The 27,747-nt window shown below is 40.0% G+C and overlaps 1 protein-coding gene across 3 annotated transcripts in view; it reads right to left on the bottom strand.

Annotated features, from left to right (window-relative positions):
* Window positions 1–27,747, bottom strand: part of ARSK (arylsulfatase family member K) — a 324,333-nt gene that overhangs the window by 131,659 nt on the left and 164,927 nt on the right. For all 3 annotated transcript variants that reach the window (XM_053701498.1, XM_053701497.1, XM_053701500.1), the window contains one exon: window positions 4,245–4,469. In XM_053701498.1, coding sequence (XP_053557473.1) covers window positions 4,245–4,469 — 225 coding nt within the window. The remainder of the gene's footprint in view (window positions 1–4,244; window positions 4,470–27,747) is intronic.

The raw sequence follows: 27,747 nt of genomic DNA, 5'->3' as shown, positions 1-27,747 counted from the left end.
AGTCGGGAACCCCCCCAGAACTGGATATTATTTCTCCACGACCTGTCATCCGAGTCAGCCACTTTGAGTTCCATTTGACTGATTTGGTCTATCAGACAGGAGATTTGTTTGATCCAAAGCTAGATAACCCTGCTTATGCTCAAGATCATCAACTGTTTCACCAATCTCAGAAATGTTTTTACGTAACTCAGCAGAGTTGCACTATAGTAAACCAGTCTGCATTGCTAACATCTCTTTCAGGAAATCTCTTTCCAGAGATTCAGGTTTACTAGGGCCCCGTTCAACTTCAATTACAGAGTCCCTTCTAGTTAAGGAAACAATTATCCATACAGTTCTCTTTATTGCATTTGGTATTTTAGGTTTTTTACTAGAGGTAGGAGGCATGATTATAGTTCCCTTAGAAAGGGCCAGATTATACAGGCACCAGACTGTAGGATACCAGGTAGAGTAGGTGATCTTGCACAATTACCCCTGAAATAAAAGAGGATAAGTATAGGCAAGAAATCTGAACTGAAAGCTTAAATTCAATGTGTGCTTCACATGTTGCCTACATCAGTAATTAACTTAGAACATCTTAGGCGACATCATTTTCAGTTTAAGTATACATTTGGAGGAGTAAGGTAGAGAGCTACACAGCAGGAAATATAGTGGCCCAAATACCAGAGGGGCATATACACTAGGGGCGAGGGGAAAAAGTGGCAAATGACCATAAAGGGTGAGTAGACAAGGAGAGGCTGGTGTCAGAGAATGTACAAAATCCACGACTAGGAGTAGCTTGAAATAATATAGATTACACAGAAGCAGACTTTTTCAAAACAGTGCTAAGTTAAGCACTAATAAGTACAAATCAGATGGGAAAGGTCTTGTTCCTAGGCGGTAGGCAGAAAAATAGTTAGCTGGTTGAGAGAGACTGTGGAAAACCAGCAAGATAAAATAGTGTTAAGGCACAAGGGGGAAGGTAGGGGAGTAAGGTCCTGTAATGTTTAATATAGAAAGCTGCAGCACATGTGGCCCATAAATTATATTGAGTTCTATACGGAGGACTGAAGATAGTGGGACTTAGGTGTGCAGTCCAAAGAATATGTAAGTGTGGCAGCAACTACTATTGAAGGTCTCAGGTGGAATTTAAGGATTTAGATATAAAGTCCTTATAGTAAAACTGTGGACTCAAAACATGTAGAATAAGTAAAACAAGTCACTAGACTGAGGGGAAAGGTAAGCAAGAAAGGAGCAATTGTAAACTTTGTAAGGGAATGTAGTAATAGCGTGGCCTGAAGATGTTAAAATGCAGCTTGTGCCAAATTTCTCACCTCTAACTTAGCGGTCTGTTCCACACTCCTAATCAAGGAAAGAGTCTGAGGGGTGTAATCTCTTCTGAACAATTAAAGTTTGCTCTCCTTGTCCCAGTAGCTTGCAGATTGTAATTTGTGATCTGGGGTAGTGCACAGAGCAGCCCGAGCAAAGTGTAGTGCACATGTTACGGCGGAAGCTCCAGTCTCTCTTTGTAGGGCAGCAGAAGATAAGAGGACTTCGGTTTTCTGGTGTGTGTTCCAATGTAGGAATATTCACCGTGCAGTATTCCACGCTGATTAACTGTGCACCCCCCTTGATGCAACACTACTGTCAAAGATTTCTGCATAGCCCAACTGTGACTCATGGTGGCCGTCTGAGTAACAAACAGCACAATCTTGTGCGTCCAAATCAGATGTAAGGATAGTCGCCCACTACTTTAGCTCTTTGGCTCTTACAGTAGTTGCATACAACTCCACTAAGTGGCGGCTCATGGGTTATTCAAATGGGGGTTCACAATACATAAACAAGGGGTGTCACGTGAATTACTGACACCCACTGCTCTAAACTTCTGAAAACTTTGCAAAATTAAACCTATACAACACTTTTTTTTCATCATTATCAATCCTCCGTATAGCTGGCAGTAGAACACGATAATTGAATCCTATCAGAAAATGTAAACATGTGCTGCATGCTTTACAGCTGGTTTAATCATTGAGACAATCCGTTTCTAATCCTTTTGCTGCTAAAAGGGTCTGAAACATGTTGCAGTCCACCATGGCAAACATGAGGTTATGAAGTTTCGCAGCTAATACTCCTTAACACACAGGTGCCCCTGTCCTATGCCAGGGCCAGTCATAGAGCCCCAGGGAGGTAACAGCAGCAGGTACAGACTGAGACTTGATACAAAGTCATCGGTAGATACTGCAAAACATCTTTACTGCTCAGCCGACCTAGAGAACTACATTTTCGGGTATTAATATGCCATTAACGTCCAAAAAGCAGAAATCTAAACTTTAAGTTCAGTGGATGGCTTTATACCTATAATTATGTTTTGCTCAGTGTTTAAAATGCTTCATTTTAAAGCCATAGCTAGGTGTTGCCCCAATAAACGTAGATGGCTGCAGTCTGAGCTCACATATTTTGGACCTAATGGATGTATGGTCCCATTCTTTTTTGTATAACAGCTGCTTGCAATGCTGACTAAAAAAATGTAAAAGCCATTTCAAGTGTCAGGGTTACTTACCTAACACATCCCTCTGTCTTCGCCACTCACAAACCGCCTCCTGATCCCAGCTGTAAATTAAGATGTGCAAGCTCTCTCCCAGACTGCCACCATTTAAATAAATATGTAAATAAAAAAAAGAAGTATATTCTCTTCAGCTGTGCGTGTGCCCGCCTTTTCAAAAGGCTTGAGTGCTCATGCCACTCAGACTCCACCTCCTGCACGCCGTCATCACTTACACTCACATGTCACATCATGTCACAGGGCTCTCACTCGCACAGTCAAAACTGTGCGATTAAGAAGGTATAGGGCTGGGTTGGGGGCGGCGCTGCAGGCACTTAGAGAAATAAGTGCAAAGAGCTGGAAGTCTATACTTTTATCTATCGCACGTGCGGTGCAATAGAAGTAAAAACAGCATTTTTGGAACACTTTTTAACTGAATAAATATAATTTTTCCAATAGTGAGCTATTGGAAAATTTATATTTTTCAGCCAAAAATTCCCCCCCCCCCATCTCTCAAATGGATCACGTGCGGCTATGCACATATGGAGGAGTCTCCACTGACTCCACTAGTATGAAAAAAGATAGTTAATCTGCCATAAATGGTTTGAGCTGCTAAAAAGCATGTCTTACCAGTTCCATGGCAAGCTCTGCCCCACTACAGGACATTTTTTAATAAGAAATTGTATATAGATGATCACTGCAAGAAAGGTGCGTAGGAAAGGGGAAAAACGTTTTCTTTTACCAGAGGTGTGCAATTTACACATTAAGAAATGTACATGATTTTTAGTCAAGTGGACAAGTTAATACACTGCTCTTTCTGCTCTTAAATGTATATCATGATATGATAAAATGCAAGAGGCTACTTAATAGGGTATTTGTCCTCATAAATTAAGTTAGATTTTGTACTTGCTGTAAATTAAACTTTTAGTGTGGGTGTTTTAAATATAATTTAGATAATTTGTAAAGCACAGGTATAACATAAAGGTCAGACCATGGGGCCAATTTATCAATGTCTGTCCAACATGATACGCTGTAGTATGTATCATGCTGACAGACATCGCTGAATGCCAACAGCATACGCGGTCGACATTTAATATTGCACAAGCAGTTCTGGTGAACTGCTTGTGCAATGCCATCCCCTGCAGATTCACGGCCAATTGGCCGCTAGCAGGGGGTGTCAATCAGCCCAATCATATAGGATCAGGCAGATTAATGTCTGCAGTCTCAGAGGCAGCGGACCAGTTAATAACTGCTGCAGAAACAGGGGCACTTGGTAAATCAGCCCCCATATCTCTACATGGTCTAATAATATCATAACTATCAAATTTCTTAAAGGGACACTGTACTCAAAAAATGCCATCCATATGAATGAAAATCATTAAACTACTGCACATATTTATTTATATGTAATGACAAATGTTTTATCATACTTGCACAAGTAACACCACAACAAAGAAAGACTATTAAGATATTAAGACTACGGGCCCGATGACCTAAACCTCTCCGATCCTGCGAGATGTCAGTACTGTGAGGTCCCTTTTTTTGCTTGAGAGCTGTTATCTAACTATGCTGGGTTCTAGATGTCAAGAGACACCTACATTAAAAAATAATTCTCAAAAAAGATTGTGCGTGGTTTCTCTCTATGCCGGTGGGTTTTGATCATCAAGCCTTATGTCCTTCTTCTGAAACTTAGAATATTGGGGGTCAGGCATGCCTATGTACTTACCTAGCATTGTGGGATAAAGATCCACAAGAGATACTATATTTGATATTTCAGTTTTGGGCTTTATTTTGGGTCCCATCATTAAAAGAGGAATGTGAGAGCTTCCTTCAAACATGCTCATTTTGTAAAACTGTCGATGCTCCATGGCAAGCTCTCCGTGGTCGGAAGTAAACACCAGATACGTTTTATTTAGAAGCCCTGTATCATTAAGTGCAGAAATAATCTCTCCTGTAAAAAAAAAAAAAAAGTAATGTACTAAATTAATATGGAAACGTGTACAAATGATAAAAATAAAACAAACCATTAGCGGTAGTTTTTCTAAAGATACTTCATTAAGAGACCGTAGATCATCTTAACTATATTTAGTTTAAATTCTATTTCGTATTGGAACAGTTTAATGGAAACTATTAATGCTAAAAGAGCTTTAGGAAAGACTCATTTATGTTTCTTGCGTCATTTTGAGATAACCCCAGGACATAGCATTAGCAATAGAAGGTCATCAAATATTTTACTGTGCAATTCCATTGAAGAAGTTTGCCTAGAGGAAGTAGCATTACATTCTTACTTCTATAGTCTAAAAACAGCTTCCAGATAATGACATCAACATCCCAAACTACCAGAGGTGTGCTTTGTGCTTTATACATTTCCCTTAGAATCAAATTAATGGTTATTACAAATCACTCATACTATAAGATAATGATCTGGACTAACTGAAGTTTGTGCATTTTTTCAAAACACGTTTAATTAAAATAATTTTGCTCTAATTCTTTGGGGTCAATTTATCAAGCCCCGTGTTTCAGGCTTGCCGGAAAAAGAATTTATGAAGCAGCGGTCTAAAGACCACTGCTCCATAACTTGTTCGCCTGCTCTGAGGCGATGGACAGAAATCAACCCAATCGGGTTGATTGGCAACCCCTGCTAGCGGCCAATTGGCCGCAAATCTGCAGAGGGCGGCATTGATAAATGGTGCTGTCCGTCCACACTTTAATAAACATACCCCTATATGTCATTTTTGCATAACTGACCCTAGTGATTAACCCCCACATAAGAATTAAACACAGGACAAGTAATGCTCAAGCATTGCAGACTCGCAGGAGGAAACAACAAGTGAGCCAATCAGAAGTAGTTTCATTATGTCTTTTTTTTTCCACAGACTGCTCACAGTCATCTAAATTACCTCCCGCAATAGTCTGTTCATTTCAGGTGATCACAAACAATAAACTGCATTAAACTACTGATCACAGCTACAGTAGCATGGCTACTATTTTATCTCCTGTGCTTGTATGTGTATGTGCGCGCATATGTGTGTATGTTTTGTGAGTGCATGTGAATGCATGAGTGTGTGTGTATGTATGTTTTGTGAGTGCATGTGTATGTATGTTATGTGAGTGTGTGTGCGTGCATGAGTGTGTGTATGCATGTTTTGTGAGTGCATGTGCGTGCATGAGTGTGTGTATGCATGTTTTGTGAGTGCATGTGTATGTGCGCGCATGTGTGTATGTATGTTTTGTGAGTGCATGTGTATGCGTGTGTGTATGTGCGTGTGTGTGTATGTGTATGTTTTGTGAGTGCATGTGTATGTATGTTTGTGAGTGTATGCGTATATTAGATATGTGCATTTGAATACTTTGTTAGTATCCAAATGCGGAAGAAGGCAGCTGTTAGCGGTGTTCTGTTCTTTTCAGAGCCAGATTTCTCCTTGTGAAATACAATAAGATCTGTATTTGTACAAATCTTAGTATGTTGTACGCCTTCTTCCGCATTTGGATACTAACGAAGTATATATATATGTGTACGCATGTGTGGGCGTGTATGTATGTTTGTGAGAGTATCTGTATATATGTGTGCGTGTATGTATGTTAGTGAGTGTATGTGTATATGTATGTATGTGAGTGTATGTATGTTTGTTAGTGTATGTACGGTTTGGTTTAATCTATTTATCAAGCTGTCAACCGCAAATACGCTGGAATTCCGCAGCGTATTTGGGGCGAGTCTGATTCGCCGTAGTTATCAAACCCTACAGACCGGCAAAAGTAGAATATAATGACATAACATACGATCTGTCAGACTCAGTCCGACACAGATCGATGGTTACGTCACTACAGATGTTCCGAAAGCAAGTTCGGCACAATCTGACTACTTTTGGAAGTTATCAAAGAACTACCAGGTACGCTCACCACTATTCCGGCCCAGCGTACCTGGAGGCGGCAGATGCCATAGGAATCAATGGGAGTCTGACAGCAGCTAAAGCTCATGTTCGCTGCTGCCCGATATCCCATTGATTCCTATGGTAAAAGTCTACACCTAACATCCTAACATGTACCCCAAGTCTAAACACCCCTAATCTGCCCCCCCTACACCGCCGCCACCTACATTAAAATTATTAACCCCTAAACCGCTGCTCCCGGACCCCGCCGCAACTCTATTAAATGTATTAACCCCTAAACCGCCACTCCCGGACCCCACCGCCACCTACATTATGCCTATTAATCCCTAATCTGTCGCCTCCTATACCGCCGCCACCTACATAAAGTTATTAACACCTATCCTGCCGATCCCGGACCCCACCGCAACTAAATAAATTGTTTAAGCCCTAAACTGCCGCTCCTGGAGCCCACTGCCACCTACATTATATTTATTAACCCCTAATCTGCCCCCCCTACACCGCCGCCATTATCATAAACATATTAACCCCTAAACCTAAGTCTAACCCTAAACCTAACACCCAATAACTTAAATATAATTTAAATAACTCTAAATAAATATTACTACAATTAACTAAATTATCCCTATTTAAAACTAAATACTTACCTATAAAATAAATCCTAAAATAGCTACAATATAACTAATAGTTACATTGTATCTAGCTTAGGGTTTATTTTCATTTTACAGGCAACTTTGTATTTATTTTAACTAGGTAGAATAGTTATTAAATAGTTATTAACTATTTAATAACTTCCTAGTTAAAATAAAGACAAAAGTACCTGTAAAATAAAACCTAACCTAAATTACAATTACACCTAACACTACACTATAATTAAAATAATTAAATAAATTAGCTACAATTAAATAAAATTAAATAAAATTAACTAAAGTACAAAAAAAACACCCATCCAGACCGACAACTACCCGACGAATGAATATTCCTTTAAATGAGGTCTCCAAGATGGCGTCCCTTGAATTCCGATTGGCTGATAGAATTCTATCAGCCAATCGGAATTAAGGTAGGAAAAATCCTATTGGCTGATGCAATCAACCAATAGGATTGAGCTCCCATTCTATTGGCTGATTGGAACAGTCAATAGAATGTGAGCTCAATCCTATTGGCTGATTGGATCAGCCAATAGGATTGAACTTCAATCCTATTGGCTGATTGCATCAGCCAATAGGATTTTTCCTACCTTAATTATCAGCCAATCGGAATTCAAGGGACGCCATTTTTGGATGACCTCATTTAAAGGAATATTAATTCGTCGTCGGTCTGGATGGATGCTTCGCGTCGGATGTCTTCAAGATGGAGCCGCTCCTCGTCAGATGGATGAAGATAGAAGATGCCGCCTGGATGAAGACTTCTGCCCGTCTGGAGGACCTCTTCTGCCCGGTTGGATGAAGACTTCGCCCGGCTTCGTTGAGGACTTAGGCCCGGTTGGGTGAAGACATCTCAAGGTAGGGTGATCTTCAGGGGGTTAGTGTTAGGTTTTTTAAGGGGGTTTGGGTGGGTTTTAGAGTAGGGTTGGGTGTGTGGGTGGTGGGTTTTAATGTTGGGGGGTATTGTAATTTTTACAGGTAAAAGAGCTGATTACTTTAGGGCAATGCCCCGCAAAAGGCCCTTTTAAGGGCTATTTGTAATTTAGTATAGGGTAGGGATTTTTATTATTTTGGGGGGCTTTTTTATTTTATTAGGGGGATTAGATTAGGCGAAATCAGTTTAAAATTCTTGTAATTATTTTTTTATTTTCTGTAATTTAGTGTTTGTTTGTTTTTGTACTTTAGTTAATTTTATTTAATTGTAGTTAATTTATTTAATTAATTTAATGATAGTGTAGTGTTAGGTGTAATTGTAACGTAGGTTAGGTTTTATTTTACAGGTACATTTGTCTTTATTTTAACTAGGAAGTTATTAAATAGTTAATAACTATTTAATAACTATTCTACCTAGTTAAAATAAATACAAACTTGCCTGTAAATTAAAAATAAAACCTAAGCTAGATACAATGTAACTATTAGATATATTGTAGCTAGCTTAGGGTTTATTTTATAGGTAAGTATTTAGTTTTAAATAGGAATTATTTAGTTAATTATAGGAATATTTATTTAGAGTTATTTAAATTATATTTAAGTTAGTGGGTGTTAGGGTTAGGGTTAGGGTTAGACTTAGGTTTAGGGGATAATATGTTTATTATAGTGGTGGCGGTGTAGGGGGGGCAGATTAGGGGTTAATAAATATAATGTAGGTGGCGGTGGGCTCCAGGAGTGGCAGTTTAGGGGTTAAACAATTTATTTAGTTGCGGCGGGGTCCGGGATCGGCAGGGTAGGGGTTAATAACTTTATGTAGGTGGCGGCTGTGTAGGGGGCGGCAGATTAGGGGTTAATAGGTATAATGTAGGTGGCGGCGGGGTCCGGGAGCGGCGGTTTAGGGGTTAATACATTTATTAGAGTTGCGGCGGGGTCCGGGAGTGGCGGTTTAGGGGTTAATAACTTTATTTAGTTGCTGGGGGCTCCGGTGTCGGCGATTTAGGGGGTAAAACAGTATAGTATAGTGTGGGTGCTTAGTGACAGTATAGCAAGAAAGCTGTGAAAAAGCCGAAGAGCAGCGAGATCCGTACTTTCTTGATAATTTTGGTGAACGTATTCAGGTCTGCCGCGGCAATGTTAGACGATCTTAGGCGAGCGTATTGGTGTCGTTGAATGCAAGAAAGTCGACAGCTTGATAACTAGAGGCCTGAGACTTTACTATCATACAACAATTGCATGTGAAGATTAACAAGCCGGCTTTACCATTGACATGGACTATATATGGACTATATATGGGATATGTTATTTGTTACAGAGTTACAGTTGTTAATTATTTTGAGTTTGGTGTCTGTACCTTGCTAATATTATATACAACAGTTCAATTGATTATGAACCTATTAACAAGGTAGCTAAGGTGATGATGCATTTATTATTGTATCTGAATTGGTTCAATAAATGTGAATTGATATATTTGTGCTGACCACCATTTTCTGTGCCCATCCTTGACCAACATATTTCACCAGGGGTATATTATATTTTTGGAGAATGAGCTAGTGCTGGAATAAGGGTATTTCTCTTGTTTTTCTTTTTTTCATTAATATTATATCAATTATTACCCCCTTGCACCAGAGTTGCAACAGTCATTTTCTGCATCTCTGTTACTCAACCAACTAATTATTTCCCAACTACAGCTGGACTAATTTCTTAGTATGTAATGTATGTTCATATATGTAATTATGTACTACTAGTCCTAAAGCCCGTATACACGGGCCATTTTTTGCAGTACAGCAGTCCCACCCCTTGCTCTCTCTCTATCCCACCCTCTCTTTTGCTATCTCCTTCTCTCCCCTCTCTTTTGCTCTGTTTCTCTGCCTCTTTTGCTGACTTCTCTCCCCCCCCTCTCTCTCTCTCTCCTTTGCGCTCTCTCTCCCCTCTCTTTTGCTCTCTCTCCCCTCTCTTTTGCTCTCTCTCTCCCCTCTCTTTTGCTCTCTCTCTCTCCTCTCTTTTGCTCTCTCTCTCCCCTCTCTTTTGCTCTCTCTTCCTCTCTTTTGCTCTCTCCCCCTCTCTTTTGCCCTCTCCCCTCTCTTTTGCCATCTCCCCTCTCTTTTGCCATCTCCCCTCCCTTTTGCTCTCTCTCTCCTCTCTTTTTTGCTCTCTCTCTCTTCTCTTTTTTGCTCTCTCTCTCCTCTCTTTTTTGCTCTCTCTCTCCTCTCTTTTAGCTCTCTCTCTCTCCTCTCTTTTTTGTGCTCTCCCCTTTCTTTTGCTCTCTCCCCTTTCTTTTGCTCTCTCTTTTGCTCTCTTTATGCCCCCTCTTTTGCTCTCTATGCCCCCTCTTTTGCTCTTTCTATGCCCTCTCTTTTGCTCTCCCCCCTCTCTTTTGCTCTCTCTATGCCCCCTCTTTTGCTCTCTCCCCCCTATATTTTGCTCTCTATGCCCCCTCTTTTTCTCTCTCTCCCCTCTCTTTTGCTCTCTCTCTCCCCTCTATTTTGCTCTCTCTCCCCCACTCTTTTGCTCTCTCTCCCCCTCTCTTTTGCTCTCTCCCCCTCTCTTTTGCTCTCTCCCCCCTCTCTTTTGCTCTCCATCCTCTCTTTTTTGCCATCTCTTAAATTGAAATTAATGCTGACTGAATAATGTGTCAGGGCACGTAACACATTACATTTTCTAGCAAATACGATTCAATAGTCTAGTCACTCCTGACTGATCAGTGAGCTGAAGATACTGAAGAAATATATATATATATATATATATATATATATATATACATACATATATATATATATATATGTGTGTGTGTATGTGTGTGCACATATATTAATGTGTGTGTGTGTGTGTGTATATGTTTGTGTGTATATATGTATATGTGTGTGTGTGTCTTGGAGTGCAGTTCCCTTCCATGTTATATATATATATATATATATATATATATATATATATATAAATACTGTATACACATACATACATACATACATACATACATACACACACACACAGTTGTGCTCATAAGTTTACATACCCTGGCAGAATTTCTCAGAGAACATGAATGATAACACAAAGAAACTTTAATTCTTTCACTCATGGTTTAGTGTTTGGCTGAAGCTATTTATTATCAATCAACTGTGTTTACTCTTTTTAAATCATAATGACAACAGAAACTACCCAAATGACCCTGATCAAAAGTTTACATACCCTGGTGATTTTGGCCTGATGCATACAAGATGACACAAAGGGGTTTGAATGGCTATTAAAGGTAACCAGCCTAACCTGTGATCCGTTTGCTTGTAATTAGTGTGTGTGTATAAAAGGTCAATGACTCCTGACAGACCCTTGCATCTTTCATCCAGTGCTGCACTGATGTTTCTGGATTCTGAGTCATGGGGAAAGCAAAAGAATTGTCAAAGGATCTGCGGGAAAAGGTAGTTGAACTGTATAAAAAAAAATTTTATGCTTACCTGATAAATTTGTTTCTTTTTAGACATGATGAGTCCACGGATCATCATCATCCTTACTTGTGGGATTTCACCTCCTGGTCAGCAGGAGGAGGCAAAGAGCACCACAGCAGAACTGTTATATATAGCTCCTCCCTTCCCACCCACTCCAGTCATTCGAGCGAAGTTAGGAAGAGAAAGGAAAAGCTAATGTGCAGAGGTGTCTGAAGTTTACAAAAATATAACAACCTGTCTTAAAAGAACAGGGCGGGCCATGGACTCATTGTGTCTAAAAAGAAACAAATTTATCAGGTAAGCATAAATTTTATTTTATTTTTAAAGACACGATGAGTCCATGGATCATTATCCTTACTTGTGGGATACAATACCAAAGCTAGAGTACACAGATGATAAGGGAGGGACAAGACAGGGAACCTAAAAGGAAGGCACCACTGCTTGAAGAACCTTTCTGCCAAAAGCAGCCTCAGCCAAGGCAAAAGTATAAAATTTGTATTATTTAGAAAAAGTGTGAAGAGAAGACCAAGTTGCAGCCTTGCAAATCTGTTCCATAGAAGCTTCATTTTTGAATGCCCATGAGGAAGCAACCGCCCTAGTGGAATGAGCTGTAATTCTTTCAGGAGGCTGCTGTCCAGCAGTCTCATATGCAAATTGGATGATACTCCTCAACCAAAAAGAAAGATAGATAGCTGTAGCTTTCTGACCCTTATGTTTTCCAGAAAAAATTACAAACAGAGCAGAAGAGTGACGAAAGTCCTTAGTTGCTTGTAAGTAAAACTTCAAAGCACGGACTACGTCCAAATTATGCAGAAGCCTTTACTGATTAATGTTTCTGTCTGAAACAACCTTAGGAAGGAATCCTAGTTTAGTACGTAAAACTACTTTATCTGAATGGAAAATAAGGTAAGGCGAATTATATTGCAACGCCGAAAGCTCAGAAACTCTTTGAGCTGAACCTTAAGAACTAAATTAAGACTCCATGGAGGAGAAACTGGTTTGAACACAGACCTAATCCTAACCAAGGCCTGACAAAAAGATTGAACATCTGGAACATCAGCCAGACGTTTGTGTAACAAAATAGATAAGGCAGAGATTTGACCCTTTTGGGAACTCACCGATAACCCCTTCTCCAATCCTTCTTGGAGAAAAGACAAAATTCTGGGAATCCTAACTCTACTCCATGAGTAGTCCTTGGATTCACACCAATAAAGATATTTACGTCATATCTTATAGTAAATCTTTCTAGTTACAGACTTACGCGCCTGAATCAATGTCTCTATGACCGAATCAGAAAAAACCCCGCTTGGATAGAATTAAGCGTTCAATCTCCAAGCAGTCAGCTTTAGAGAAATTAGATTTGCATGAAGAAAGGGTCCTTGAATGAGAAGATCCTTCCTCAATGGCAGTCTCTAAGGTGGCAGAGATGACATGTCCACCAGATCGGCATACCAAATCCTGCGAGGCCACACAGGAGCAATGAGAATCACTGATGCCTTCTCCTGTTTGATTCGAGCAATGACCCGACGAAGAAGAGCAAACGGAGGAAAAAGATATGCTAGGTTGAAGGACCAAGGAACTTCTAGAGCATCTATCAGTGCCGCCTGAGGATCCCTAGACCTTGACCCGTATCTCGGGAACTTGGCATTCTGATGAGAAGCCATTAGATCTAACTTCGGCGACCCCATTTGAGAATCAGGTTGGAGAATACTTCCGGATGGAGTTCCCACTCTTCCAGATGAAAGGTCTGCCTGCTCAGAAAGTCCGCCTCCCAGTTGTCCACCCCTGGGATGTGGATCACTGACAGATGGCAAGAATGGGCCTCCGCCACAGAAATATCTTGGCTACCTCTATCAACACTAAAGAACTCCTTGTTCCACCCTGATGATTGATGTAAGCCACTGTCGTTATGTTGTCCGCCTGAAATCTGATGAACTGGGCCGAAGCCAACTGTGGCCAGGCAAGAAGAGCATTGAATATCGCTCTCAGTTCCAGGATATTTATAGGAAGAACAGACTCCTCCTGAGTCCATACTCCCTGAGTCTTTAGAGGACCCCAGACAGCTCCCCACCCTAGAAGGCTGGCATCTGTTGTCACAATCACCATTGTAGGGAATCTCTTGTCTTCTGCTCCAGGGTTATTCGAGGAGACAAGTCTGCATAATCTCCATTCCACAGCCTGAGCATGTTTAACTGCAGAGGTCTGAGGTGAAACCGAGCAAACGGAATGATGTCCATTGCCGCCACCATCAGTCCGATTACTTCCATGCACTGGGCCACTGACAGCCGAGGATTGGACTAAAGGGCACGACAGGCATCTTGAATCTTTGATTTTCTGACCTCTGTCAGAAAAATCCTCATAGATATAGAGTCAATTATCGTTCCCAAGAAAGTCACCCTTGCTTTCGGGATTAAGGAACTTTGCTCCAGATTCACCTTCCACCCGTGAGTTCTCAGGAAGGTTAGTACAATGTCAGTATGGGACCTTGCTTGTTGACAAGATGGCGCCTGGATTAGAATATTGTCCAGATAAGGTGCCACTGCAATGCCCCCTGGTCTTAAAACCGCCAGTAGAGACCCCAGAACCTTTGTGAAAATTCTGGGAGCCGTGGCCAGTCCAAAGGGAAGAGCCACAAACTGAAAATGTCTGTCCAGAAAGGCAAACCTTAGGAACTTGTGATGATCTCTGTGGATAGGGACATGCAGATATGCATCCTTTAAGTCCACTGTTGTCATGAATTGACCCTCTTGAATCAGTGGAAGAATGGTATGAATGGTTTCCATCTTGAAAGATGGAACTCTGAGAAACTTGTTCAGACTCTTGAGATCTAAAATAGGTCTGAAAGTTCCCTCCTTCTTGGGAACTACAAACAGATTTCAATAAAAACCCTGCCTGTGTTCCCATACAGGAACGGGAGTAATCACTCCCAGGGACAAAACACCTCTCTTTTTATCTGGTTTGCAGATAATCTTGAAAGAAGAAATCTTCCTAGAGGAGGAAAATTTTTGAACTCCAGTTTGTATCTCTGGGACACTATTTCTATAGCCCAGGGATCCTGAACATCTCGCACCCAAGCCTGAGTGAAGAAAGAAAGTCTGCCCCCCACCAGATCCGGTCCCGGATTGGGGGCATGCCCTTCATGCTGATTTGGAGTCAGCAGCAGGCTTCTTGGACTGTTTACCCTTGTTCCAAGGCTGGTTGGGTCTCCAAGTGGACTTAGACTGAGAAAAGTTTCCTTCCTGTCTAGAGGAGGAAGAGGAAGAATTTCCCTTGAAATTGCGAAAGGAATGAAAATTATTTTGATGTCCTTTTTGCTTATTTCTCTTATCCTGAGGAAGGAGATGACCCTTACCTCCCGTGATGTCAGAGACAATTTCCTTCAAGCCCGGTCCAAACAAGGTTTTACCCTTGTAAGGAATAGCTAAAAGCTTAGATTTAGATGAAACGTCTGCAGACCAAGACTTTAACCATAAAGCTCTGCGAGCTAGGATAGAGAACCCTGAACTCTTAGCTGCTAATTTAGTAATTTGCAGAGAAGCATCCGTAATAAAAGCATTAGCTAGCTTCAGAGCTTTAATCCTATCTTGGATTTCCTCTAATGACGTCTCATGCTTAAGAGACTCAGACAGAGCATCAAACCAATAAGCCGCTGCACTAGTAACAGTAGCAATGCACACAGCCGGCTGCAACAGCAGACCCTGGTGGACATAAATTCTTTAAAGCAGACCCTCCAACTTTTTGTCCATGGCATCTTTAAAAGCACAACTATCCTCAATTGGAATAGTAGTTTGCTTGGCTAAGGTGGAGATAGCCCCTTCCACCTTAGGAACCGTCTGCCAAGCTTCCTTGATAGTGTCAGCTATAGGAAACATTTTTCTGAAAATAGGAGACAGAGAGATGGGAATACCTGGTCTCTCCCATTCCTTAGAAACAATCTCCGAAGCTCGCTTAGGAACTGGAAAAACATCTGAGAAAGTCGGAACTTCAAAATATTTGTCCAATTTACTCGCCTTCGCAGGAGCGACTACCGCTGTGGAATCACAGTCGTCTAAAGTAACCAACACCTCCCTGAGTAACAGACGGAAAGAGACAACCTCTGAATCAGTCAAAGGTTCCGAATCTGAAATCTCGCCATCCGATAAAACCTCTATATCCTCCATCTCAGGGTACCTCTAAGACTGCCACCATGGTATCAGAAACCTCACTGATGACATGCTTGTCTTTCCGCTTGCGCTTGCCTTGAAGCATAGGAAAAGCAGACAATGCATCAGAAATTGTGGAAGACATAACCGCCGCTATGTTTTTTAAAGTAACTGCAGTAGGTACTAGAGCAGAAGCACTGCTGATTGGGGCGTTGATTTTTGGGACGCTTGGGGAGAAAGTTGCGGCATAAATTGACCCTCATCCGAAGATTCCTGGAGAACCTCAGCCTGGGAAGAATTTGACTCAATAAAAATATTATCCCTAAAACTTACAGTCCTCTCAATACATGTAGGACAGAAAGGGATTGGTGGTTCCATATTTGCATCCAGACACAAGGCACATATAACAGATTGCACACTCTCTTAAACCATTATTCAATGTAATTGAACAAATATTCAACAGGAAAAATAATAAATATTAGCAAAAAATAACTGCACAAAAACCGTTACTGTTCCTTTAAATACAAATGGTTTCTTTATATTTCTGCAAAACTGTCAGATTCCTTTTAAGCACATTGACTAAAAAAAACTGACTGACAAAATAAACCTCTGCACCACAGCAATCTGCTGAGGTGCTCCTAACGTGTAAAATGACACCGGATCCCCTTGATTCTTATGCAGGTCCGTTCAGTCACACTGCGCAGCTCACAAAACCATACCGGACTTAATGAATCAGTACTAGAAGCGCATAAATTATCACTACATGTTGTTCTAGTACTGACAAACAAGTAGCCCAGCATATGTCGCACTAATCCTGTCAGGGAAATAACGCTCTACTTAGTGGCACGCGAAAACAGAAAGCCCCGCCCATCCTGGGCGTACTGAAAGCTCAATGTCTCCCCTCCGGGAATTAACCATAAGTGAAACCACCGGAGCCAAAAAAATAACACAACACATCTCCAGCCCCAGTGCCTGCTATATAACACTGCCCAGAAAACTTTTCACATAAAAGTTGAAGAAAGTCCCCATAAAGAAAGGCTTTATTATTAAACCTTTATGTTCTATATTGCATTTTTTTTTTTTTTTTTAAGTAAAAAAACTGAGACTCCTTATATCCCAGAAAGGTAGGACTTACCTCCACCACTGCCTGGTAGGAAGGCAGTTTCCAAGCTTGAGAGGTCCTCTCCCTCACATTGGCCTGAGAATGAAAGAAATGCTGAGTTAGTAGGTACCTCAGACTGAAGGATAAAGGGCAGCACAAATATGGGAGGTGCAATGAGAATTATGTCCCACAAGTTCCCATTGCTTTAAAGCCACCAAATGCTCTACTGTAGAGACTGAAATGGAACCAGGCTACACCCCAGGACCAAGTAGCACTCTCTGGCACTACTTTAAAATAACAAACTCTTGATTGAAGAATCTAAAACTAACACCTCATTTTACCTCTTCCTATCACTAATGTAGGCAATGAGAATAACTGGGGTGGGAGGGAAGGGAGGAGCTATACATAACAGCTCTGCTGTGGTGCTCTTTGCCTCCTCCTGCTGACCAGGAGGTGTAATCCCACAAGAAAGGATGATGATCATCGTGTCTTTAAAAGGAAAACAGGAAAGGGATATAAAAAGATATCCAAGGAATTGAGAATGCAAATGAGCAGCGTTCAAACTCTAATCAAGAACTGGAAAATGAGGGGTTCTGTTTGATAACATACTGCATTCATCTTGCCATTAATTCTGACCAAATTTCCTGTGCCTTTGTAGCTCACACATCCCCAAAACATCAGCGATCCACTTCCGTGTTTCACAGTAGGAATGATGTACCTTTCATCATAGGCCTTGTTGACTCCTCTCCAAATGTAGTGCTTATGGGTGTGACCAAAAAGCTCAGTTTTGGTCTCATCACTCCAAATGACTTTGTGCCAGAAGTTTTGAGGTTTGTCTCTGTTCTGTTTGGCGTATTGTAAGCGGGATACTTTGTTGCATTTGCATAGTAATGGCTTTTTTCTGGCGACTCGACCATGCAGCCCATCTTTCTTCAAGTGCCTCCTTATTGTGGATCTTGAAACAGCCACACCACATGTTTTCAGAGAATCCTGTATTTCACCTGAAATTATTTGTGGGTTTGTCTTTGCATACCGAACAATTTTCTTGGCAGCTGTGGCTGAAATTTTAGTTGGTCTACCTGACCGTGATTTGGTTTCAACAGAACCCCTCATTTTCCACTTCTTGATTGGAGTTTGAACACTTCTGATTTGCATTCTCAATTCCTTGGATATCTTTTTATATCTCTTTCCTGTTTTATATAGTTCAACTACCTTTTCCCGAAGATCCTTTGACAATTCTTTTGCTTTCCCCATGACTGAGAGAATCCAGAAATGTCAGTGCAGCACTGGATGCAAGATGCAAGGGTCTGTCAGGAGTCCAGAAACTCATTGACCTTTTATATACACACAATAATTACAAGATAAAAGATCACAGGTGTGGATGGTTACCTTTAATAGCCATTCAAACCACTTTGGGTCAACTTGTGTGCATCAGGCCAAAATCACCACGATATGTAAACTTTTGATAAGGGTCATTTGGGTAGTTTCTGTTGTCATTATGATTTAAAAAGAGTAAACACAGTTGATTGACAGACAAACACTAACCATGAGTGAAAGAAAAGTTTTTATGTTATCATTCATATTGTCTGAAAAATGGCTAAGAAATCATAAATTCTGCTAGGGTATGTAAACTTATGAGCACAACTGTGTGTGTATATATATGTGTGTGTGTATGTATATATATATATATATATATATATATATATATATATATATATATATATATATATATATAATATATATATAAATATATATATAATATATATATATATATATATATATATATATGTGTGTATGTGTATGTGTGTATAGATGTATTTCTTCAGTATTCTCAACTAACTGATCAGCCAGAAGCGCTGGACTATTGGGAAAAATAAATAAATAAATATAAATATATATATATATATATATATATATATATATATATGCTCAAAAACAAAGTATTGCAGTGATACCTTTTTTATTGGACTAACATAATATTTCAAAGACAACAAATGGAAGTGAGAGGGGAGTCATAAAAAGCAGAGAATGTGTCTGAAGGAGAAAATAGCTGAGAATAGCCAGAAAGAATAAATAAACAGAGGAGAGTAAATAGGCCAGATGAGAGGAAAAACAAAAGGAAAAAGAAAGCAATATAGGACAATAAGATGAGAGATTATAGAAAGTTATGGTAGTGTGTGAGAAAGCCAGAGTCTAGATTAAGTCCTTCATTTCTGGTATTGAAATGTGTGATCAATTTCATCTCAAACGTCTTTCGTTCATGAGAGCCTTTGAAATTCCCTTTAAGAATTTTAATCCTGAGGTTAAGGATGGAGTGACCAGTCTGGGTGAAGTGATGACCAACAGGGGTACAATATTCCTTTTCCTTGTGGTTTTTGATCGAGTGTCTGTGTAGATTCATTCTGAGATGCAGCTTTAGGCCAGTTTCTCCAATGTAGCAACCTCTGTCACACGCTGTACACTGTATCATGTACACCACATTAGCAGATGAGCACGAATAGGATCCTTTAATATTATATGATGTGTTGTTGTGTCTGGCTGTGTTGTCACATATATGTTGACACAGTTTGCACAGTGATTTGTTGCATCGTGCAGTGCCATTCTGTGTAAGCTTCTGTTCTGTGGTTAATTTGCTGCGGACCAATCTCTGTCTCAGGTTAGGCGGTTGTTTGAATGCTAGTATGGGGGGTTCAGGAAATATTTTTTTGAGTGTGGGGTCCTCTGAAATTAGTGGTTGTAGCTCTTTAATAATTTTGCGCACTCCTTCCAGAGTAGGGTTGTGACTACTAGAGGGGTTCTTGTTTTGTTTTCCTTTTCTTTGTATTGTAGGAGCCTTTCCCGTGGTGTTTTTAGGGCAGATTTGATTTTTTAGATATTGTCCTTTCCTTGTAGCCCTTTTGCCTAAATGACTCTGACAGTGTTTATTGACGGGTGAAATTAATTAAATGATTTGTGGAAATCTAAAAGGCTACATTGGAGAAACTGGCCTAAAGCTGCATCTCAGAATGAATCTACACAGACACTCGATCAAAAACCACAAGGAAAATAAATATTGTACCCCTGTTGGTCTCATCACTTCACCCAGACTGGTCACTTCATCCTTAATCTCAGGATTAAAATTCTTAAAGGGAATTTCAAAGACTCTCATGAACGAAAGACTTTTGAGATGAAAATAATCACACATTTCAATACCAGAAATGAAGGACTTAATGTAGACTCTGGCTTTCCCACACACTACCATAACTTTCTATAATCTCTCATCTTATTGTCCTATATTGGTTTCTTTTTCCTTTTGTTTTTCCTCTCATCTTGCCTATTTACTCTCCTCTGTTTATTTATTCTTTCTGGCTATTCTCAGCTATTTTCTCCTGATTTTTATGACACCCCCTCCCTCCCTTCCATTTGTTGTATGTGATGTGTATCTATATCAGATTGATCAGTATTGCTTCAGACCTGAGGAAGAGAGGAAAACTCTTGAAAGCTTGTCTTTGAAATATTATGCTAGTCCAATAAAAAAAGGTATCACTGCATACTGCAATACTTTGTTTTTTGAGCATCTTATCTACTGGACTAACACGGCTACTCCAATCTTCACTATCTATATATATATATATATATATATATATACACACACACACATACATATAAACACATGCAACATTGAGCTTTAATCTGTCATTATATAGTATGCCTGATTTACCAAAGTTATTGATGAAAATGTACACTGTGATTAAGCTTTGCTCCTCTCAAAGTGTGGGGACAAAAATAGTTAGATACACTCTGATAATAAAAAGTACTCTATTCCCATATTTACTCTATTCCTATCTAAAATTTTAATTATCATACAATGGGGTAGTTTTATTAAATGTTGTCAGATGGACATGATCCGCTGTCGCGGATCATGTCCGCCCGACAACGCTAAATGCCAACAGCAAACTTTTGTTTCAGCTCGCGCGGGAAACAGCTGCATTCATAGCTTAATAAATCGGCTCCTATGACTTATTGAGATTGGGTATACTTATTAAGTGCCTATGCTTACCGACAGGTGCTTTTTCATATGTATAAAGAAAGGGATGCATATACAACTTGTATGGAACAAGCTGCTGCCATCTTTGCACTCAGTACGGTGGTTTCAGATTGCTAGATGCTGAGGCTGGGCTTCCCTACGATAAAGAGCTGACAGTGCAGGATTGTATTACACTGGGAGCTTCAGCGGCAGTACAAAATCCACAGTTCTGTTTACTGTGAGTCTATATGCTTTCATTCTTGACAAGGAGTCGTCATTGGACTGTACATTTGAGTTTAAATTTACCTTGGGGGAAAACCTAATTTATTTCAAGAGGAACAAAGACATATTATTGAAAGTTCCTCCCGAATAGCAGCTGGAGTGGTTACCAGCGTGAGGATCTCTCTGGCTCTGTCTGTAAGCGTACAGCATATTGCGGACCACAGTGACGTCATCAGTGAGCTCTGGGAGAAGTCGCAGTATCGAGGAGCGTTCAGACGGCTACTCCAGACATCTACACCCTTAGAGCCAGTAGTGCTCTCAATGCCTAAAAGATCATCTGTCCTGTGAGTAGTTTTATGTGTGCGGTTCTTGGCTGTTCTGTCCAAACTTACTTCACCAGGAATATCTCCTTGCCCTATACAGATCTACCACTGCCAGGACGCCATCTTGGAGAACGGCTCTGGTTTTCCCTTTCTCTCTGAGATACGGACTGCGTTTTGTACTACACAGAACCATTTGTTTATTCTATGATATTTTTTGCTAGTTCAGACCATAGATTGCTCCATTCATTGTATCTATTGTGTTTGTTTCACTTTGCACTCATATTTTGATACATTTGTTGCAGCACAAATAATTAGTTATGTTGTTCAAAATTATTTATACGTAAGGGATTTTTGAAAATGTCTATTCTCATGTTTGTATTTGTGATCTCCTGGCTAATTGATGTTATTCTTTTATGTTAAAAATGTTAAATTATTTGAACAAAACATGTATATTTAGGAAACAAGCTCGTATAAAATAAGCAATGTTTCAAGCTAGATGTCCTTATTCCTACATGTTGGGTGCTTAGAATCCAATTAAAATCCAAAAAGGAGCTTTATATTTAAAAGGACACTGAACCCAATTTTTTTCAGATACAGCATGCAATTTAAGCAACTTTCTAATTTACTCCTATTATCAATTTTTCTTCGTGCTCTTGCTTTCTTTATTTGAAAAAGAAGGCATCTAAGCTATTTTTTATTTCAGGACCATGGAAAGCACTTGTTTATTAGTGGGTGAATATATCCACCAATCAGCAAGAACAACACAGTGTGTTCACCAAAAATGGGACGGCATCTAAACTTACATTCTTGCATTTCAAATAAAGATACCAAGAGAATGAAGAAAATTTGATAATAGGAGTAAATTAGAAAGTTGCTTAAAATTGCATGCTCTATCTGAATCACGAAAGAAAAAAATTGGGTTCAGTGTCCCTTTAACTTAAAATTATTTTTTGTTTGTATTACTCGTCATCTTTTCTTATAACTTTCCTATAGACACAATTTTAATAGAAAAGCTAAAGTGATGTCTCTTCCCTCCCCCTCTAATGGGTGGCTGGTTTAACATTAAAGGGGCATTTAGGTCCGTGCTTCAACAGGTCGTCTTATCTTTGCTTTGCCTAGGCCTCATGAGTGTGTGTATACAGAGTGTGTGTGTGTATGTATGACTAATGTACTGCATATGTGTGCATATACTGTATGTATTTGTAAATGTGCGTATTTGAGTGAGTTTGTGTATGTATGAATATGGGTTTGTGTTATGTGTGTATGTGAGAGTTTATGAGTGAGTGAATGTGTTATGTGCGTGTCTGTATATAAAGGTATGAGCGTGTCTGTGTATGAATGTGTGTGTGTGGTGTATTAGAGTGTGTGTATTTGTGTAAATGTATGGACTGTGCTCCTAATTAGAGTTAACGCGGGATTGGAAACAAGTTTTATTTTCAGTGTTTCTACCATGCTATGTGCTCTGATATGTTGCATGTTTAAACTTGTCTGCTATTCATTTTAATACCAATGCCTACAGTACTTGTATCTTTAACAATTACTGGCTCATCTATGATTACTCTTTTTTTTTGGGGGGGGGCAAAAACAAATCTTGCACCAGGGCCCTCTGTTCATTAGGCCCGCCACTGATGCCCAGCACTTTTAAGAATAGTTTTTTCTTATACTTTTTTTTTTTTGGGGGGGGGGGGTTAATTGTAAAGGTTTGTAGTTTATTTTTCACAAAAAGAGCTTAGACTTTAGAGCTATGCCCTACAAAAGTAGTTTAGTGTTAGTATAGGTTTCTTTATTTTGCCGTGGATTTTTTTTTCAGTGGCGTTAGAATAGGCACTAGAACTCTTTTTATTTTTGGTAATTTGTTGTTTTTTACAATGGAAGGTTTTTTTTTTTTTATAATGGTAGGTTTTTTCTTTAAGTAATGTTAGTTTTCTTTTTTTTTTTGGTTAAAGGGACAGTGAACTCCAGAATTAATATTGTTTAAAAAAGATAGATAATCCCTTTATTACCCACTAGGCGATATGTCTGCCCAGAGGGCAGTCTATATTTAAAAAATGCAAACCCCGAAGTTACAGTTACAAAAAATAAAAAAAGTAAAAATACAGAAAAAAATAAACAAAGCTTTCCAAAATAATAAAATTCAATCTAAACTAATTCCCCTATACAAATAAAAACACCCACTAATCTAATACTAAACTACCAATACCTTTTGTAGGGCATTGCCCTAAGTTAAACAGCTCTTTTACCACTAAAAAATACTAAGTCCCCTCTAACATTAAAACCCCCCCAAAATAAAAAAAAACTAACACAAAAAAACTACCCATTGCCCCTAAAGGGGCATTTGTATGGGCATTGTCCTTAAAAGGGCATTAAGCTCTTTTACTGCCCTTAAAATGGCAATCAGCTCTTTTTCAAGTCCAATAAAAACCCTAATCTTAAAAAAACACCCCAAAAATGAAAATAAAAAAGCCTAAATGTAAGCCTCAAATAGGTACTCACTGTTTCTGAAGTCTGGTGGAGAAGGTCTTCTTCCAGACAGATCCATCATCTTCTATCTTCATCCGGAGCGAAGGCGGCGCGGAGCGGAGGTGCTGAGCTGTGTTTCCGATGCCTGGATCCTCAGCGGCGGTCCTCGGTGGCATGGAGGCTCATCTTGATCCGATGTCCGTCGTTGACTGAATATTGAATGCAAGGTACCGCAATTAATTTGGGGTACCTTGCATTCCTTCTGTCAGAAATTTTTAAATCAGCCAATAGGATTAGAGCTACTGAAATCCTATTGGCTGCTTAAATCAGCCAATAAGATTTCAGTAGCTCTCATCCTATTGGCTGATTTTGAAAATTTCAGACATTAGAATTGCAAGGTACCCCAATAAATATGGGGTACCTTGCATTCAATCTTCAGTGTGCGGTGGACGATCGCATGAAGAGGATCCTACATGCTGCCACCGAGGATCACCACATCTGGGAAGACCACTCCAGACCTCTGCTCAGCGCGCCTTTGCTTTGGATAAAGATGATGGACCCGTCTGGAAAAAGACCATCCCTGCCGGACTTCAGGAACCGTGAGTACCTATTTGGGGCTTAAAGGGACATGAAACACAACATTTTTCTTTCATGATTCAGATAGAGAATACACTTTCAAACAACTTTCCAATTTACTTCTATAATTTAATTTGCTTCATTCTCTTGTTATCCTTTGTTGAAAGGTTTATCTAGGCAAGCTCAGGAGCAAAAGAGAACCTAGGTTCTAGCTGTTGAATTGTGTGTATATATATATATATATATATATATATATATATATAGTAGAAGAGAAAACAGCACTCTCTGGACTTAACTTAAACAGATAGTTTAATTGGTAACGTTTCGGGGAATGCTCCCCTTCATCAGACCAACAACATACAAGTGAACCAAACTTTTAAACACACATAGACCCCTCCCCCTAGTGCAAAAAAACGCCAAAATTGGTTGCCATGGCAACCATACATACAGTGCCAAGTATATACAAATGGAAAAGCAATAGTCATAACACAGAACCCAACCACATACATAATCATGATACATGGGCAGCTATGCAAAGAGCCCTTGAAAAGGTACATTTTAAATCCCTTGAAACATGCCGTGTAGAATAGTGCATTTATCCCCATATCGCATGTTAATTAATATTATATAGGGAGATGTAACAAGATACCATTCAGCCTCAGGCTGTGGAAGCCCATCATATAGATCACAGTTAATAAACCTGTAAGCAAACATGCCTCATCACTTGTTAGTCTCAAAACTGTCTTATGCTGCACATAATATTGTTATAGTAGCGATCCGTTATATCAGTGATCAGTGAACCTTATTCATAAATGGAGGGATAATATGTTAGCTGCATTCGCCTTAACCTGCTATACAGCAGGGATACAAGCTTCACGGTAAATAGCGCAATATCAGTCCTACCTTATCCTAACTGAGGCCTAGAGCAGCCATCCCGTGCGGCCGTATCATCTGCAGGCTAATGTCAGCGCTTACAGTATGCCCCGTATCAAGCATGTATTAAATGGTGCGCATGCGTATCGCGCCGGGGCGGACCACCGCCGATACGCCCCCACAGTGATTTCATTGGTTCTAAAGGACAAGCCCCCACAAGGATCAATGTACATTGATGACCTGCGGGTAATAGCTATACAAAAAAGAGGCTGATATTGGCATTGCGTCCGTGCCCTCATAAGAAATACAAACATCCGTGCAAAAGTTAACTAGATCTAGGTAGTGAGGGGCAAGAGGATAAGCCATTATCAAATAGGCAAGTTAGTACCTCGGATTATTTATAGACAAAGCCCGTATTGAGTAAATGCCCCCATATAGGACCAGAGACAAACATAACGCACAGCCATGGTATCTACCTTTTCATTGGTCCTAGTGGTGCAGGACACACCACATCTCCGTATAGTATCATACTTTATCAGGATTGTACCCACAGAGATATGGCACAGGGAAACCTAGAACCTGAGCAAGATCACATCTTGCTCCAAGCATTTGCACGAGCAATCCAAGTAAATATGATCAGAAGAACATACAAAGATAAAAATAAAAATAAAAAATACATATAAAAACATACATATACAAAATACATATAAAGAACAGTGTTATACTACATCATCCCCAGATCCGTCAAAAAGAAATATCACATAATCCTCAAGGCCAGATACTAGTAATACAGCCCGCTCCAAGAGGTGCATGATATGATCATTACTAGGAGGGGGTTCCTGGGTTACGTGGAAGCAGTATATAACATAAAGTAACCCATCTATGACTCTAGTAAGTCAAAGGTCATTAATGGCAGCAGGGTGAGTACACCCAAAGCCCTCCATAAGTAGGGTAAGCTAGGAAAGGGCATATGAATCAGAGAAGTGTACAATCTATTAGTGCACATGCTGCAGTCCAATATTGAACAATCATAGAAAACAGTGCCAGTCTATTCCCATATTTAAACCTCTGGGGTATATGGTGTCCAATTTAAAGATCCACTCCGCTTCTTTTTGTAGGAGACGAGTGTCCCTATCACCGCCCCTAGGAAATGGGGGGACGTGGTCAATGAGCTTAAATCTAAGGTCAGCAACCGAGTGACCCTCCTTCATGAAATGTCTGGCCACCGGCTGATCACTCTTCCCTTTTTCAATCGCTGTCCGAATCGCACTCCTGTGGTTGGCCATCCTTTTTTTGATGTCGTCAGAGGTTTTACCGATGTAAAATAGTCCACAACTGCAATTCAACATATATACAACAAATTTCGTAGTGCACGTGAGGTAGTGCTTAATCTTGTAAGTCGTATTGTTGTGTGGGTGTCTGAATTGTTTGCATTGCAACATGGAGTTGCACGTCACACAGCTAGGGCATTTATAGGAACCTCTTTTGGTAATTGGTGTGACTTTACTATAGCTGTCAATAGGGTCTGTTTTCATCAGAATATCTTTAAGGTTCCTTCCCCTCTTGTACCCAATCCTGGGTGGTCCATGATGTTGGTAAGGTAGTGATGGGTCTGTCTGGATAATCTCCAATTTTTCTTTTAGAGTAACCCCCAGTGTCCTTGTGCTGGGCGTGTATGCTGTGACAAAATTCATTCTCTTCTGGTGATCCCTTTTAGTAGTCTCCAAATGCACCTGAGATCTTGCTTCCTTTACAATGTCGCTTTTATATCCTCTGTTATAGAATCTTGATTCCATTTCATTCAATTGTATCGTCTTTCTCTCCTCCGAAGTATTGTTGCGGCAAACTCTCAGCATCTGTGCCCTGGGGATCGCCTTAATGAGTGATCTGGGATGGTAGCTGGAAGCGTGTAGCAATGTATTTCTATCGGTAGTCTTTTTAAATAGAGTAGTGCCAAGTCTGTTGTTAACTTTAAAGATTCTTAGATCTAGGAAGTCCACTTCATTGTAGCTGGAAACCTCTTTAAGTTGCACCTGTCCACCTACTTCATTCAAGGATATAACCCATTCACCAAAGGACTCAATCGTTCCTCGCCAGATTACCACGATATCGTCAATGTACCGCTTGTAAAAATGTACCTGTTGGTTGTCATAAACCTTAAATATACTTTCTTCAACATACTCCATAAAGAGATTTGCAAATGCAGGTGCCATATTCGAGCCCATGGCCGTCCCCATGAGCTGTAGGTAAACTCTCCTCTCAAATTTAAAATAGTTCAATATGAGACATAAAGATAAGAGCTCAACAATAAAACTGGTTGGTGGTCCCACATGCGGGCATCTCTCAAGGCAGTTGGTGATTATCTCCATCCCCATATCATGCGGTATAATGGTGTACAAGCTTGTGACATCAAGGCTGGCCAGCACATCACCTGGTTGTATATCAGTCAGTGTGGTAAGATACGTGATCAGGGCAGAGGAGTCGCGTAGATAGGACCGCATATTCACAACTAGAGGTTGTAGCAAAGAGTCAACAAACTTGGCCAGGGGTTGTAGCAATGACCCCCGTGCTGAAACTATGGGGCGTCCCGGTGGGTGTACCAATTGTTTGTGTATTTTTGGTAACGT

This window comes from Bombina bombina, chromosome 2 (genome assembly GCF_027579735.1).
Source record: "Bombina bombina isolate aBomBom1 chromosome 2, aBomBom1.pri, whole genome shotgun sequence".
NCBI classification, from domain to species: Eukaryota; Metazoa; Chordata; class Amphibia; order Anura; family Bombinatoridae; genus Bombina; species Bombina bombina.
The sequence above is the reverse complement of the archived record's forward strand: the minus strand, read 5'-3'. Positions and strand labels throughout refer to the sequence as shown.